This window comes from Staurois parvus, unplaced genomic scaffold, assembly GCF_062004578.1.
Source record: "Staurois parvus isolate SC_StPar_1 unplaced genomic scaffold, SC_StPar_1.0 ptg000636l, whole genome shotgun sequence".
NCBI classification, from domain to species: Eukaryota; Metazoa; Chordata; class Amphibia; order Anura; family Ranidae; genus Staurois; species Staurois parvus.
Genome location: NW_028318432.1, coordinates 9,376,740 through 9,394,874, shown reverse-complemented (window position 1 = coordinate 9,394,874; position 18,135 = coordinate 9,376,740). Strand labels below are relative to the sequence as shown.

The following is an 18,135-nucleotide window of genomic DNA, read 5'->3' as shown; positions in this document are numbered from 1 at the left end:
ACCTTGTCTCTGTGGTCATAAGGGAGGTCATAATGGTCATCTTACTGAAATAGTTAGGATGCATGCATATCATAGCGGTTTTGCATCAATCCTATGAGATATACTACATTTCTTATAGCTATAAGTTGACCCGACCGTTTGTGAATTGACCTTTTAAGAAACTCCAGTTGCTATAATTTGTGTTTAAACTCTAATCACCTTCATACCACTCAAAACTGAAAGTCACATTGACAGCAGAGGTTGCTGCTCTGGCAGTTTAAATGAAAGAAACAGTAGTGAATTGAATTGAATTTCTTCTCAAGTCCCAGACCACCTCCTGCTAGAAAGATAGACTACAACAACGTGGGGCTGATTTACTAAAACTAGAGCGTGCAAAATCTGGTGCAGCTGTGCATGGTAGCCAATCAGCTGCTAACTTCAGATTGTTCAATTAAGCTTTGACCAAAAAAAAACCTGAAAGCTGATTGGTTTCTTTGCAGAGCTGCAAAAGGTTTTGCACTCTCTAGTTTTAGTAAATCAACCCCTGACTGTGTTGCGTATTATTCACTTGAGGAGGGTGATAGGTCATTTATTGAAGTTTTTGACAGTTGCCAGTCATATTTCACCTTTCTTATGCTCTCGTAGAAGGAAATTAAGAATTTGATTCATTGCTGCTGGCAGCAATGACAGTTTTTGTTTCACACTTGAATTAAAAGCACATTTCCAAACACATTTAATTTCTCAGTTTTGATTTGAGCAAGGATGGGTTAGAACCTTAGTCAGGTTCTAACTGTGATTTGTGGCTCCTATAAAGATATTTCCACTTGTTTTCTGTCCTGTTGATAATTTTTTTTACCAAACAAGAAGCGAGGGAAAATCTTCAACTGGGACAAGGAAATATTAAAGTGGAGCTCCACCCAAAAGGGGAAGGATTGGCACCTTTGGGGAGCGGGTACCCGAATTTGACAGGTACCCGCTCCCATTTCCGGTTCGATCGCCTAGGTGATCGGAAGCTGAAGGTGTCCTCCCTCCCTCCCTGTAGTCTTTTGGGACACGTGACAGGTCCCAGAAGACTACAGGACCATTCATGAAGCACAATGCTACTCACGCATGCACAGTGGGTACCCGGCTGTGAAGCTGCAAGCTGTCACAGCTGGGTGCCCACACTGAAGATGCCGGTCTTCTGCAATACAGGACGGCCGGTGAAACGGGCTGCAGGGGACACACCGCGGGACCGAGGGACATGCAAGTGGCTGTTTTTTAAAAGTCAGCAGCTACAGTTTTTGTAGCTGCTGACTTTTATTTTTTGACAGGGTGAATGGAACTCTGCTTTAATGTTTTTCTCTAATAGATAAGGGAAAGACCAAAACACCTGTCAGATTTTTAATAAAACATTATATTTTTAGAGGAGCGTTTCAGTATTAAACCCCGAAAACAAAAAATGTTATATATTGCAGCTTACCAATGCTTAAATGTGGTGGCTGCATTAGTTTTCTTATTTAGGATTTTCTTTTATTTTCACCTGGTGATAGTAATCCAAACCAGCCAAGCTGAAAATTAGTTTTATGGTCACAGCTGTAACTTTATATGAAAAAAGAATAGTAAAGGAACTGCTGAAAGCTCTGGTTATCCATATTTGAGATTTGTAAGATAATAATTAGTTACCTTTACAAGCCTGTCCATTCTTTCTTCATTGTCCTCCATGTGTCTCAGGCTGGGTGGTATATACCAAAAGCAAACATTTGTATGCTGAGGCTAGTAAAGAGTAAGATATAACATATTAGATGCATGTAGATTTTTGAAGTGTATAGAAAACCTTCAGCGCAATAAACCTCCTAAAAAGATTGTGCAGCTAGCATATAATGTGTTCCCACATGTAAAAAAGTAAATGAAATGAAGAAATGCAGCACAACAATATATAAATAAATATTGTGCTAACAATCTAATACGTGCGTGTATAAATAGTGACAAACAAATTGCTGTGCTCGTGAGGATCAATACATGCTATTCAAGATGTCTTCCAATGCATACATATAAGCACCCACAGAGACTGCACATAACCAGTGCTATAAATAATTAGTGTACAAAAATACTCCTGATGAAGTCACGTGATGTGACGTAACATGTAGGGTACGCCAATGACATCAGGTCGTTAACCAGAAGTGCACATGCCGCCATTTTGGAAGAGGGATTTCTGCATACATTTGACAGAAAACACTGTATAGTGAGTTTTTAACCCTGTAGTGTCCCAGGAGGACACATTTTAATGTGAGTTGAACTAGATTGTTTTAATAAAGGCTGTTTTTAGTGTAAATACTACACTATATTGAGCATTTTTTTCACATGGATATGGAGCGATTTGGATCTGCTTAAAAGTGCTGGCTAACGGTGGTGAAGATTTGTGTACTATTATACCCTCCTGGGTTAAAGGGAAAAGCGCAGTTCGACCTGTCATTACGGGTCAGACTTGGAGGTGAGTGCAATAGTGTTGGATGTGGAAAAGCACTAAGGGGTGACATAGGAGCACCATACACGTTTATGCAGTAGTGGGTTTACACTGGTCCACTTGAAGTACAGCGGATTTAAAGGGACAATTCACCACTTTTGAGACTATATCCAGATGACACTTGCTGTTGGTGCATTTGGATCACGATATACAGGAGGTGTACCACACAGGTCCACATGATGGTATTTAGGATTTAAAGGGACAGATCACTATTAAATATTTTTGAAGACCAACTAGTGTTAAATATAACCCGCATCCTCAAGAGCTCACATTTTAAGCTCCTTCCACTTTTCTCCCTCTAGCTTGCCATGAGGACTTCTTCGGTTGGCCATTGAGCAGCCACATGCACGCTGAAGGAACGGCGTACCCGTGCAATTCCTTCAAAGATGTGTACCATGGCCCGGGACTTCTGCACAACTATGTAGGAGTGATGTTATCGTGGCCTGGCCTGTCAGACAGCCGGAGCTCATGAACCTGGAAGGAAGACCGGGTGAAGTTGGAACCCTCTGCAGTGGTGCCAGCATGCTGCTGGAGTGCTTCGTTGTACACCCCGGTCACATCAAATCCGATTTTGAAATCGTGCGACTTACAGTGGTCGCACGATTTCAAAATCGGGTGACCTGCCGATTTACTTGCGATTTGCAAGACATCTGACACAGATGTCTATGCAAATGGGAACAAAAGTAGTGCATGGACTACTTTTGAAATCGGTGCAGCTCCGACCAAGTCGGAACGGCACTGATATGACCGCTCTAATAGCGGACAATAGGGTGCAACTTGGCATACGATTTTCAAGTCGCATAACATGAGAATTGCATGCCAAATTGTACCCGATGTGACTGGGTTTAAGGTACGTTTTACATAATGTGCAAGTATGTGATGCATACTAGCACATTATGATATTACCTTGCAGGGGACTTTTTTTTTTCCTTTCCTGCGGTTTACTACAGCTTTAAGGTAAAACTAAAGGATCCGGTATGCCAATCTAAACAAGTCCAAAATCCAGTTACTACGTTCCTTCCGCTACCTTCCCTGACTGAGCCAAATCCACCTTCATTTGTGTCTCACGCGCTCCCCCTGGCAGACACTGCAGCTCACAGTGGTAGAGTTTCAGCAACAGAAGCAGTGCTGTCAATCCACAGAGTGGGAAGGCCTAGGTATGGACAGGTGCTGATTGATAAGCTACAGACTTGTGCCTCACCAGTGATAATGTTGATAACCATGATTTCTGCAACATCTTCTCATCCAACTGTAGCCAACACAAGAGTGGCAACTGTGCTCTGAATTAAGAAGCAGTGCAGCACTGTTGCCACACCATCAGAGAAAGGCATTAGGTGGATTTCAATGGCAGAATCAATAGGTAGGACTTTGCAGGGGGACTAAGAGAAAACTGTAAGTGCAGATGCACCTATACTCAAGTGCTGCAGCACATATTTGTTTAATGGGAGACCATAGTTCTGCTTTAAGAAAATTGTTCACAGTGAGACATGACGCCAAAAATCCTGGAAATAGATTTTGGGTTATATACACTATCATGTGTACAAAATATATTAATATAGTCATCACTGGAAAAAACAAAGACAGCGTATATTTTCCTCATATTCCTCCTTTAATAAAAGTTTGCTACTAAATTGTGGCTCATCAATACACTTTCCCAGCAATCTGCAAACTTATCTTGCTATCAGAAAGGATGCCACTTAAATAAGCTGCAATCCTTCTAGTAGCACCCATTTCCATACCAATGAGGAAATGCTTCTATTCTTTACCATTTTTTTGGCTAATTTATTTGACAGTAAGAGACCCAGCCACTCACAAAACAGGAAGACGAACATTGCTGTAAATTGAAAAATTAACTGTACAAGAGGTGACTTGTAATTCTGTCTCGAGAATTTGTCTAAAACCAAGATAACTGAACAACTAAGTAAAGAAGTATCTCTAGGTTCACACCCAACCAGGGGTGGACTAACAACTCATGGGGCCCCCAGGCAATAGGGGATCATGGGGCCCGTGTCCTCACCCACACTCAAACCACACCCAAAAAAGCCTCTGAAAGGTACCAGGGGCATCTCATGGGGCCCCCTACTGACCCTGGGCCCTCAGGCAGTGCCCGAGTGCTCTAATCGTCAGTCCGCCCCTGCGCCTAAGTGTTTTTTTGCAGCGTTTTGCAGAAACGCAGCACAGTCCATTTAACATTATTTCCTATGGGACATGTTCACATCTGCGCGTTTTCACCCAGTGCATTTTTTGGAAAGGGTCAGGGATTTTTTTTAAATGCAAAATGTTGTGTTTTTGGTTCTGTAGACTTCAGTGGAAACGCTGCAGAAAAGCATGTATTGTGTTTTTGCTGCATTTTTGCCAAGTTTTTTACAAGTGTTTTGCATTTTTAATCTGCCTAGCAACAAGAAAAAGAACCCCCCCGCAAAAGTTATCAAAAACATGTCAAAAACGCAAAACTCAACAAAAAACGTAATGCAGAAATGGCTCAAACGCAACCTGCATAGGTGTGACCCTAGAATAATTGAATTCATTCTTCCAATACATGTGCATGCATATCACTCATGCTAAAGAGTAAAAGGACACACCTTTCCATCGATGACCATTTCATATCCTTCTCGATTCTTTATTTTATTATAAAGGTATTCTGCAAGATCTAAGCATTTATCAATCTGTACTTCAAATCCTGTTGTCCCCTATAAAGAAAATGGAGAAATCTTTTCAAAATCAACCTAAAAAATAAAAGCATTTGTAAAACAAACAATGGGGTGATTTACTAAAGCAGTAATGGCTGTTCACTTAGAAAAATGAATTTATCTTTCCAATGGAATTTTTCCCTTAGTTTAGAGAAAAAGGCAAAACTCTGCTGAATTAAATCATCCACATCCACTCAAAAATCCTGTCTCTTTAATTTTCTTTGCATGTAGTTGGGTGTTCTTTGGCAATAGAAATTTTCACCGCATTCAGTAAGCTAAGTGAACATTCCCATACTAATTTCAAACTCAAACTCACTTTGCAAACTGAACATGCTCTACTCTTATAGTAAATCAACCCCAATGTGTCAAAAAAGGAATGAATGAGTTATATTACTTTAAAAACGTATGTATGTTGAAAAGACCTATCTCTGATTATACACCACTTTAACTTTAGTTTAAAAAAATGCAAACTGTTCAAGTCATCATAAACAGGAAGCAAATTCTTTTAAATCTTTCTTACATATACATATGAATGAGATCAATTTAAAGTATAAGTTCACCTTCGTAACATGTTATGAAACATGTGAAAGCTAGCGTGGGATCCTCTCCTCTCCACTAATTGTCACAATTTTAAAAAACGCGGGATTGCGGGGCTCTGCCCACCTGGTCGCATCATTCATTTACGGTGTTCTGTGAATTAATGAACAACAAGTCCCAACAGCCTTTGGCCGGCCAAACATGGGTCGACTTTGACCGATTTTTCATCCGCAAATAAGACCTAAGAATAATCGGCCGATATACTGACAGGTCTGCAGGAGACCTGAATGGCACCAGCGATCTGCTGATTGCTGGTGCAATGCTTTACAGGCTCCAGAAACAAAAAAAATAAATGCACATGGTTTTACTTACAAACGAATGTGCATTTACTGTATTATTTTTTGTAAAAAGGTGAACTTATCCTTTAAGTCAAACAGTCTTCTCTATAAGGAATGTAGAAGCTTTGAATCAAAAAGGTAAGCAGAGTGCTAAGGGATAGTCATCAGTATCTCCTGGGGTTCCCAATGGTCCTCAGGTACAAGCAGTACAATAGTGACATTACCAAATCTCCTGAGGCTAGCAGTTACAGGCAGCAGAGCCTTGTACACAACAGATATACAGCAACCATGCCGTAGGTACACTCACAATGCAATGTAGGGATGAGATTCTAGGTCACTGCTACCATGGAATCACAGTGAATCCCTACTATGCAGCAGCCCCCTTACCCCCTGAGCCCCCTCTGTGACAGCGGGTGTGGGATCCTGTTAGGAATATCAATTTTGGGCGGCCCTCACCTCCATACAAATATACAGTTCAAAGTACTTTGGGAACAATGCGACACAAATACCTAGATGTGTGATGCAAAATTCAACTTATTCTCTCTCCCCCACAGCTGTTGTTACATTTTAACATCAGTCTATCTGTGTGGGGCTCTGCCAACACAGCTGCATCATTCATTCACCAAGATCTGTGAATGAATGAACTACAGATCCTGTTTCTCACTGCGGCAAATGACTTGTAGGTTCAATGGACGATGTGCGTACTGATGAGTGCCCTCAGAGTCCTCTGCCTGCTGCTTTGAAACCGATAGCCCATACGGAAGTACAGGCACAAAGCTGTAGGAAGAGAATGCAGGAGCCTGAAATAGCACCCACCACCTACTGATTGTAGGTGCAATGTTCTGCAGGCTCCTTAGAAAAAAAAAAATCCACACTTCTTTTACCTGCAAAAATATGTGTATTATTTATTTATTTTTTTAAAAGGTAAACTTAGCATTTAATATGGCCACACAAGGTCAAACACCATACATAGAAGCTAATATTTCTGCACCAGAAGTACAGGTGTTTGCATGCAGCCTCCTGTACAAGTCAATGACAGGCTGCGGCTGTATGCTGGTAACTGCATAGTATTTACATGCATACAGGAACAGATGTGTGCCCCTGGATGCAAACTGTCTGCATCCAGGGGTGCAAATCCATCCCTGTACACATGTAAATGCTTGGATGTGCAGTTACAGGCATACAGCCGCAGCCTGTCATTGATTTGTATAGGAGGCTGTATACAAACACCTATACTCACTGTGCAAAAATGTACACTTCTGCTCTGTACAGCCCTCTTCTACCACATGAATGAAGCCAAATGCTGGCAGATGCACCAGGGAACCACTTTATTATTATGCAGTAGTGTTGGGTGTTGCAGAGAGAGCATTGCAGAGTGTTCTAGAACTTCTAGCAATGTTCGGATAGGATGGTATATATATCTCCTTCACGTGTCCCCCACGCCAGTGTAGAGCGGGCCTCTCCTCGTGTCCCCCAACGCGGTGTAAAGCGGGCCTCGTGTCCCCCAAGGCGGTGTAGAGCAGGCCTCATGTCTCCCAAGGCAGTGTAGAGTGGGCCTCCTGTCCGCCAAGGTGGTGGAGAGCGGGCCTTGTGTCCCCCAAGGCGGTCTAGAGTGGGCCTCGTGTCCCAGAAGGTGGTGGAGAGCGGGCCTCTCCTCGTGTCCCCCACAGCGGGGGAGAGTGGACGTCTCCTCGAGTCCCCCGCGGCGGTGGAGAGCGGGTGTCTCCTCTCAGCGGAGGTGAGCGGACCTCTCCTGCACCTGTCCCCTCAGCGGCACTGCCAGTGTAATGGCGGTGCCGAAGAGGCCGGAAGTCGGAAACAGAAACCCGGCTTCACAATGAGGCTTGGAGCGCAGGTGGAGTCCATCTGTGCTCGCCACACAAGGATTTTCCCTCGCATTTGGCGAGCAGGCAAGCAACTTTTTCAAGCCCTACACACTATATTACCGAAAGTACTGGGACGTCTGCCTTTACCCACACATGAACTTTAATGGCATCCCAGTCTTAGTCCGTAGGGTTCAGTATTGAGTTGGCCCGCCCTGTGCAGCTATAACAGCTTCAACTCTTCTGGGAAGGTTGTCCACAAGGTTTAGGAGTGTCTATGGGAATGTTTGACCATTCTTCCAGAAGCACATTTGTGAGGTTAGGCACTGATGTTGGATGAGAAGGCCTGGCTCGCAGTCTCTGCTTTAATTCATCCCAAAGATTTTCTATCGGGTTAAGATTAGGACTCTGTGCAAGCCAATCAAGTTCCTCCACTCGAAACGCGCTCATCCATGTCTTTATGGACCTTGCTTTGTGCACTGGTGGGCAGTCATGTTGGAACAGGAAGGGGCCATCCCCAAACTGTTGCCACAAAGTTGAGAGCATGAAATTGTCCAAAATGTCTTAGTATGCTGACACCTTAAGAGTTCCCTTAACTGGAACTAAGGGGCCAAGCCCAACCCCTGAAACACAACCCCGCACCATAATCCCCCCTCCACCAAACTTTACACTTGGCACAATGCAGTCAGGCAAGTACCATTCTCCTGGCAACCGCCAAACCCAAAGACATGTCCATCGGATTGCCAGACAGAGAAGCATAATTCGTTACTCTAGAGAACACGTCTCCACTGCTTTAGAGTCCAGTGGCAGTGTGCTTTACACCATGGCATCCAATGCTTTGCATTGCACTTGGTGAGGTAAGGCTTGGATGCAGCTGCTCAGCCATTAAAACCCATTCCATGAAGCTCACTATGCACTCTTGTGCTAATCTAAAGGCCACACGAAGTTTGGAGGTCTTTAGCTATTGACTGTGCAGACAGTTAGTGACTTTTGCGCACTGTGCGCTACAGTATGTGCTGACCCCGCTCTGTCATTTTACGTGGCCAGTTGCTGTTGTTCCCAGATGCTTCCCTTTTCTTAAAATACCATTAACAGTTGACCGTGGAATATTTAGTAGCAAGGAAATTTCACGGATGGACTTATTGCACAGGTGGCAACCTATCACGGTACCACACTTGAATTCACTGAGCTCCTGAGAGAGACCCATTCTTTCACAAATGTTTGTAGAAGCACCCTGTATGCCTAGGTGCTTGATTTTATACACCTGTGGCCATGGTGGTGATTGGAACACCTGAATCCAATTATTTGGAGGGGTGTGTCTATACTTTTGGCAATATAGTGTATATATATTTATAAGCTAATCCCAGCCTCCTGTATGGTTACAGCCCAAATGTGGTTTCCACTAACCACTGTTTTTTTTATACTAGCACTAATAATGTCACAATATACTAATTTATATTATGCTCCTCCCATCTTTTAGTCCCTAAATTGCCAACGTATCCCACCAGTAGTTGGCAGGAAAGCACTGTGATAATATATATGACTTCTTATTACCTTTGCTCTCCACATAAGCCATAACTTGAAAATGTCCACATGTCGTCCACATTGCAAGGCCTTGTCTCCTGTGTCATAAGAGAGGTCATAGTGCTTATCTTGCTGGAACAGATAGGACGCATGCATCTGATTGCAGTTCTGCATCAATCCCTACACAAAAAGAAAGTACCACAGGTTAATTGCTCAGTAGTAATACTTTTAGACTCCATTTACACTAGTGCGACTCCAAAGTAGCGCGATTTCGAGTGCAACTTTGGAGTGCAACTTTGATGCAACTTTGGATGGGTGAGACTTGGATGCGACTTTGGCTTTGACAATTGTCGCAACTGTCGCATGTATAACATGTGCAACTTTCATGCAACTTTTTAGGGTTTATATTGTAGTCTATGGCACTCAAGTTGCATGAAAGTGAGACCAAAGCAATGCAGGAACCTTTTTAAAGTCGCTGCGATTTTAAATCGCACATATTTGAACAGTTGTCATTGAAAAACATGGGGTGCTACTTGTCATGCGACTTTGGTGCCCAAATCACATGACAAGTTGCACAAGTGTGAATGAAGCCGTAGGCCCAATTACAGCTGTGTGTGTAACTTATGTGCATTAATACACTTTATTAAGGCGCACTTTATTAGGGCAGTCCCCTCAATATAAAGAGGCTAGCACCACATATCAGCCCCTAAGTAAAAAACCTATGTAGCGCTGCTCCTGCAGGAGCTGCAGGTTTTAACTGATTATTTCTCAAACAATGCAGAGGCCACCACTCACACAGGCATCAGTCCATTCACTTAATTTCCATTAAATAGTCTAGGGGATGTCTTTTTAAAAATATATTGCTTGTGCAACTTGTAACAGGAGAACGGTTGGGGTGATATGGGATACTCAAGAGATTCTGGTTTGTAACAGGAAAATAAACTATACTTCATTAGTTGCAACTAATCTAGGTAGACCTTCACTTGATAACCAAGAGGTAAACCAGAACTGAGACTCTATAGGGGCAGTCCCAGGTGAAAAAAAATACTGCTTGCCCCCATAGTAGACCAGCACACAGTCACTGAATTCTTGGGCTTGTATCAGTACTCACACTTTCCTATAGCAGCTATACACCTCCTAGCTCACACAAGGCACCAGTAAGTCTTCTAAGCCAAGTCCGTAGTAGAAATAGCCCCCCCACCTCTACCACAGCTGGAATCTCGACGAGTATCAGCAGACTCCAGCAGGACTGCCTCAAAGGGGTAGTGGCCCCTGAGGCTGGAAGCCTCTGCAGCAGGACCAGACCAGGGCTGCTCTAGACTTATTTATGCTTCCCATAGCCGCCTACTGAGCACTCCTTCACAGGGTTTGGCTGAGGTACTATAAATATTCAGACTGCCCATTTGACTTTCCAAGACTATACTCTGGAAAACTTCAGAATGCAGCAGGAAAACAATCAAGCTTGCAGCCTATGAGTTCCAGAACAGCACAAAGAAATCAATAGCTGCTCCAGGATTTAAAGAGGAGCCTAAAATAATTAACTTTGCCTACCATCCTAGCAGCCTATCTAGCCCTCGGTTCACATCTGTGTGGGTGGTGCAGCTTCAGGACCCGCACAAATGCCTGCAACCGCACCACCCACACAGAGGAATGCGGGACCTGCGGGCGGGTACCATTAATTTTAAAGGCACGCTGCCTGCACTGGAAATCGCAACTGTACTGGGAACCTCAGTTCCCATGTGGGCTGCAATTTCCAAAGTAGTGCAGGGACTTCTGCGTGTCCCTGAGAACAGGAGTCCGTTCAAATGAATGGGCTCTCATGTCCATTCAAATCACAGCCTGCACGACCGCACAGATGTGCAAAAATATATATCTGCATTAATTTTGGCAACAACATACAGTATATACATTTTGATGCACTACCATCTCCTGTATATGTACATTGGGGTTCCAATCAAAATCAAAATCAAAATTCATAGAACAAAATACACATATACCAAGTGCATTACCATGAGCTACAGTAAGAAATGTATTTTATATTTAAAATTCAAAATTTATATATAAATGACATTTTAAACAGCTTTTGTATTTGGAAATATAATTTTTTTTTGTAAGGAATGGAAGTTTCCATAAAAGCAGGCGACGTTATATAAAATAGTACATAATGGGCACTGTAAGGAAATTATGCAGCAAGGATACATTTTCGATGCATTAGAAATTCTGCAGGTGGAAGATAACAACTTAAAATGCAAAGTATTTGCTGAGAAATCAGGAAATGACTACATTACTACTGATTCTTCCTACCCACAACATTACAGTTCTTTCACAGAGACTTTCACCGCAGGCCTGGTCAAACCATTATAATAAATTACTGATTAATGCTGTCTTTTACTTTACTTAAGTAAAGCATTCAGTCATGTATTTGTGCACAGAAAGCCCCACAAATCTCATAGCTGTTATTCATTATACCGGCAGCAAAACACATTTGGGATATGCAAAATGTGCACCAGCTTATAAACAACAATCTGAATCCTCAGGGGTGGTGCTTAGCTCAGCATGCAAATGGACAAATGTTAGTGACGTTTCTTGCTACAGGTCAGTAGTTTCCTATTTTTTTAATTGTCTGGAATGTAATTTAATAGCATTTTCAGACACAAGCCAATTTAATGAACATTAAAAAAAAAAACACTTTTCTAAGAAATATGACTTTATGGTGACAAAATGTAGGCACATAACACGTCCACGTGACAAGGAGACATAAGGAGCCACAATCAATCAATGCCAGAGAGATTGGGGCACTGAAGAAACCTCCCTAACCCACATTTCACATTTGTATGCTAATTTTTAATCTTCCTGCCAGTTATTATAAAGTGTCCCTGACTCCACATCTGGCCTCCATCCTTTTTCCTTCATAGCAAGTGACTGCAACAACTAAAAGTCTCTACAACTCCACACGAACCTAGGGCTGCATTTCTGCTTCTTCTTGCTTGGACTCTTTGGGGTCGATTTAGAAACAGAAAATAGACTGTGCCCTTTGCAAAGTACATTTGCACTCTGCAAGAGTAGTTGCTGCAGAGCTTAAAGTGTTACTAAACCCACAACAGTAAAATCAGTCTGTATATGCAGTAAAGCATGCTTGTTATACTCACTGTGGAACCTAAGGGGTTAATCCTCTGCATAGTGTAAAAAGGCTGTTTGATCCTGTCTTCTCTGATCCTCCTCTTGTTGAAATGACCACCTGATACAGACTGAACCTGTAGTCACATGCACATGCGCAGTGTGATATGTATTGCTAGAGAGGTTTTTTTTTTTTTGAAGAGTGCACTGTCCAGACAAAGCATCAGGACTTTCATATCCTCCTAGAACAGAAAGAAAACTCCTCCTACAATCTTTAACCAGTGCTCTGCTGAAGTCACAAGACTACTGTAACTGCTGATGAGAAAAGATATTTGGCAGTTTAGATTTACTAAAGTAATTGCATTTCCGTGTACTGTGGAAGTCCAGATATAGTGAATGCAGGGTCCTGGGTTTAGTAACACTTTAATATATGAGCCGAAGCTCTGCTGTCTTCCATCATCCAGCCGTATGCAAGCAAAAAGGCTGTTTATTTTATTTTCCTTGCATGTGATTGGGTATTCTTTGTAAAGTGAAGCTTTCCCTTATTTACTAAGCTCTGAAGCAACTGCACTTTGCAAAGTGCACAGTCTATGTGCCTTTAGTAAATCAACCCCTATGTCTTTCCAAGATGAGTCCCCACCTGAGCTTATCAGTCCTTACTCATCCTTCATCCTTACTCATCCTCGGTCCTCAAGCTGGACTCCAGGCAAGCAGCTAAATACAGAAATGAAATGCATATAATGGAGCTGTTTTGCCTGCTAAAGGCATCATTACACCTGAGAGGGAAGCCGCATCACAGCACCAAATTCGTGAGTCGGGGAGGGGGGGGGGGCAAGTTCTGGAGATCAGGCAAGTATATTTTTACTTTTAGCAGCTGCTGTGACCAATGGAGGGACAAGGTCATCCAAAACCCAGGGCAAAGGGGCCAAACTGACAAAAGGGCTTCTCAATACAGGAGCACTGTACTTGCAGGAAGGAGGCGGGGGAAAGAGAACACAGCCTGCATTGCCTCCAGGCTCTCTCCCCGCCTCTCCCAGCGCTGGGGTGACAGGAATAGTGATGCCACTGTCACTACCACTGTCAGCCACGTAACAGAAGGAAGGCACCCTCATCCATACAGGAAATCATTGCACCACCCCTCCCCTCCCACGTCCAGTTCCTTTCCTGGACTTGGGCTTACCATGACAACATTCACATACAGCATCTCTAAAAAAGAAAAATGATAAAAAAGCAATAGTTTCCCTTCATGAACACTTACCTCTTCTCGAACTAAAAGAGCAGAGCACTGAAGAGGAACACCCATCATTTTGTGTGGGTTCCATGTCACAGAATTGGCTCTGTAAATATATTAAAGTGGAGGTGTTACTTTATCAGCCATGTATATGTAATTGATGGACTTTAAAGAAGAACTACACTGAATCTGAACACCACAAACTAAAACACTATTCCATTCATTTTTAACCACTTGCCTACTGGGCACTTTTACCCCCTTCCTGCCCAGGCCAATTTTCAGTTTTCAACACTGTTGCACTTTGAATGACACTTGTAAAAAGAGCAAACAGGTGACGCAAACACCTAGTGCATTATCCAAGGTTTATTTAAAAAGTCAAAAAAACAAAAACATACTCACAGACATAGCATGTTTGTAAAGCTTAATATGAGAACCGAGATGGCCACAGAAGTGGGCAAGGTGTGTCAATGTGGTCCGCTTTCTGACGCGTTTCGAGCACGAGTCCCTTTCCTCAGAGCTAGTCAGACTAGACTAGTTTGTGACCACCTTTTGGATCTTTTTCCAGTTGTTGATAACCCTGTCTGAGGAGGGCGGCATCCCCGAAATGCTATTCATAGGCCACCTTTTGCCCTGTTTCCCCCAGCTTCATTTTGTCAGTTGATTCCTGGAGCACTGGAAAGTGTACACTGCCATCCAGTTTAAATAACACTTGCGCGGTCATGCAACACTGTATCCAAACACATTTTTATCATTTGGTGGTATTTAATCACCACTGGGGTTTTTATTTTTTGCTAAAAATTTTTTATAAAATTTTGTAAATAAGTCATTTTTCTGCTTCATTGATGTGCGCTAATGAGGCTGCAGTGATGGGCACTGATAGGCTGCACCGATGGGTACTGATTGGCGGCACTAATGAGAACGCACTGATGGGCATTGACAGGCATCACTGGTGGGTATTGACAGGCATCACTGATGGCCACTGAAAGGCAGCACTCATATATAGCACTGATAGACAGCACTGATGGGCACTGATAGGCGGCACTGATAGGCGGTACTGATTGGAACTGTTAGGTCGCACTGATAGGCGGAACTCACAAACACTTATAGGTAGCCCTGATTGGCACTAATAGGCGGCACTGATTGGCACTGATTGGCGGCACTGATGGGCACTGATAGGTGGCACTGACTGGCATTGATAGGCAGCACTGACTGGCAATGAGGCAGCACTGACTGGCACTGATAGTTGGCACTGCAAGGCAGCTCTGATGGGCACTGATACGCAGCATTGTTGTGCATTGATATGTGGCATTGATGTGCACTGATGGGCACTGATATGTGGCATTGATGGGCACTGATGTGGCTACACTGATCATCAAGGCACTATTCCCTATCTCAATCTCACATGCATACATGTACAGTATATACCAGGGCCAACTAACCTACCCTGATGTCTATGGAGTGTAGGAGAAAACGCATGCAAGCACAAGGAAAACATGTAAACTCATGCACATAGGATAAAGGTTGAGATTTAAACCAATGTCTCTAGTGCTGCAAGGCAGGACAGCTACCCACTAAGCCACTGTGCTGCCGCCATGCTTCAGATAACAAGGCTGTGAGTAATAAAGAAGCTTGTATAAAATATTAACAATCCCCATAGAGAAAGATTGCTGGTTACAATGAGTAGACAGCACTATTTGTGATGATCTCACTTGGTTTCATTTATTGGCATTTTTACAAAAGAACTATCCTGCACTATTCAGCTGAAGCCTTTACTGCAAATGACAGCTGGAAAATAAAAGTTTCAACCTGATTGGCTGCTACTGTCGATAGCCTGTAGATAGATGAAGTGGTTAATAAAGCATCATTTTCTCCTGAACCCTAACCCTTCCTTCAGTACAGAATCCTTTGTTCTCTCTGCTCCATTTGAGCTGTAGTGCTGCAATTATTTAGCAGTGCACTTTTCTGAGAAGCCAACACCCGGCCAAAGCGTGCTTTATTTTCTGTGTAACTGCTGTAATTAGGGAGCATAATACCCTGAAATTATGTTCATTTTCAATACAAATATACCAGTGAAGCTATACCATATGTGATGCTCCGAACCGTCATATTAGGCGGGAGGGGAAAGCTTCTTTGCAATAAGAAAAGAAAGTGTCACTCAGATTTGACATGCTTAAAAAAACTTCTGCTCAATCGGCTAAATCTTCTATTTCAGTGCTGATGTATGTCAGAGATCATCAGAGTACTTCTAAAGCTTTAATCCCCGGGTGGTAGAGCAATTACCATCCCCATTTGGGTCATATTAGCCATAATGATGTATAATTTGGGATTTCAGTGTACATCACAGCCTAGATTTGTGCTGCAGAACGTAACGTTTTAATATTTGTACTGCAGTAATATTGTGTCTTTAGGAAAATATTTTGCCTTTAATCTACAGTATGTGTCCATACAATGGTGGTTTTCCATTAACTAAAGGTTCCTATATGTACCCCAGTTTGGCTAGTCTGCCCGTGTCATCGTGAGACGCTCTTGACAAAGACTGCTTTGGGCTTGTTTCCCTCTAGTGTTCAGCCTAGCCATTGTGACATCACTTGCTGGAAGCAGAGGGAGAGAAAGACAGCTTTTGAGAGTATGGGATTGTGGGACATGTAGTCCAGAGAAGCGAATTTTACACGGAGCCAGTGTTGCCGTAAACGACACATTCCAGCTGACAGGGGAGAGAAGGAGGAATGCTGGGAGAGGATATAAATAGCTTGGCCTGGGAAAAGTTTGCTCTCTCTTGGTACCACGGCCTTTAGTTGAGAGGAGGGGCTAGGCTGCTCTGGAGAGTGTGAGAGAGCCCAGAGGGTGGAGAGAGTTTTCAGTGGGTATGTCATACACCTGAAGACAGATCCTCCATCTTCAGCTCAGTGACTGTCAGGGGTCACTCTCATCGTCACCATCACAGACCCAGTAGAAACCCAGTGATGCCAGTTGCACTGTTCAGGCACCCTTCACTGATTACAGATTCTTCAAGAACATCTCATTCCCTTGATCCTGGGTATCATCAGGATTAATGAGTGGGAAGAAGCCCACACTGTGTACCTTCTACTAAATACATTGCATGCAGACACCTTTACCCCATCTTTTTACCCAAAGCTTCCAGCAGGAAACCTTTTGCTTATGTTATTCACTATTAATGGTTGCCATTGCACTGCAATCTTTCCAGGCCCAGGTCTAGCTAGCTGAAGATTCTGAACACTTATACCGCCAGGACTTCTCTCTTCTTTGCTTCTTGCACTGTTCACACATTGAGTTCTTATAAATTGTGCTGATACTTTCTGGGCCCGTGGCATCAGGACTTTAAGGGAGCACCTTGACCCAGTAAGGTCTTCCTTTTATACCTCAAGTCATAGGTTCTTTCAGGGCCAGGGGCAGACTGACCATTTGGAAACTCGGGCACTGCCCGAGGGCCCAGGGTCAGTAGGGGGCCCCATGAGATGCCCCTGGTACCTTTTTCATAGGCTTTTTTGAGTTTGGGCAAGGACACAGGACCCCATGATCCCCTATTGCCCGGGGCCCCATGAGTTGTCAGTCCACCCCTGTTCAGGGCCTATTGGTAATCATTGCTGGGTTTACTGTGATACCCTTTACATTGCGTAAAATGTTCATATGGAAACGTACAGTAAAGGAAATAAGTATTTGATCCCCTGATGATTTTGAATGTTTGCCCACTCAAAAGAAATGATCAGTCTAAAAAATAGCAACAAAAAATTCAAAAGAACTGCATGTCTAACAAATTATGCACTGATTTGCATGTTCATGAGGGAAATAAGTATTTGATCCCCTATCATTCAGCAGGATTTCTGGCTACCAGGTGTCCTTCATACAGGTGACAAACTGAGATTAGAAGCAGCCTCTTAAAGGGAGTGCTGGTAATCTCATTTTGTTACCTGTATAAATTACATCTGTCCACAGGAGCAATCAAACATTCAGATTTCAAACTCTTCACCATGGCAAAGACCAAAGAGCTGTCCAAGGATGTCAGGGACAAGATTGTAGACCTACACAAGGCTGGAGTGGGATACCAAACTATCGCCAAGCAGCTTGGTGAGAAGGTGACAACAGTTGGTGCAATCATTCGCAAATGGAAGAAACACAAAACAACTGTCAGTCTCCCTAGGTCTGGTGCACCCAGGGGTTGACTGACCATTTGGAAACTCGGGCACTGCCCGAGGGTCCGGGGTCAGTAGAGGGCCCCATGAGATGCCCTTGGTACCTTTTTCATAGGCTTTTTTGAGTTTGGGCAAGGACACAGGGGCCCCATGATCCCCTATTGCCCGGGGGCCCCATGAGTTGTCAGTCCGCCCCTGGGTGCACCATGCAAGATCTCATGGAGTGTCAATGATCATGA

General features: G+C 43.3%; 1 protein-coding gene across 1 annotated transcript in view; it reads right to left on the bottom strand.

The window, feature by feature from the left end:
* GAD2 (glutamate decarboxylase 2) overlaps window positions 1–18,135 on the bottom strand; it is a 134,220-nt gene that overhangs the window by 13,150 nt on the left and 102,935 nt on the right. Inside the window, exons 12-15 of the mRNA XM_089693784.1 lie at window positions 13,773–13,851; window positions 9,428–9,577; window positions 5,068–5,175; window positions 1,645–1,734 (exon numbers count right to left, since the gene is read on the bottom strand). Coding sequence (XP_089549910.1) covers window positions 1,645–1,734; window positions 5,068–5,175; window positions 9,428–9,577; window positions 13,773–13,851 — 427 coding nt within the window. The remainder of the gene's footprint in view (window positions 1–1,644; window positions 1,735–5,067; window positions 5,176–9,427; window positions 9,578–13,772; window positions 13,852–18,135) is intronic.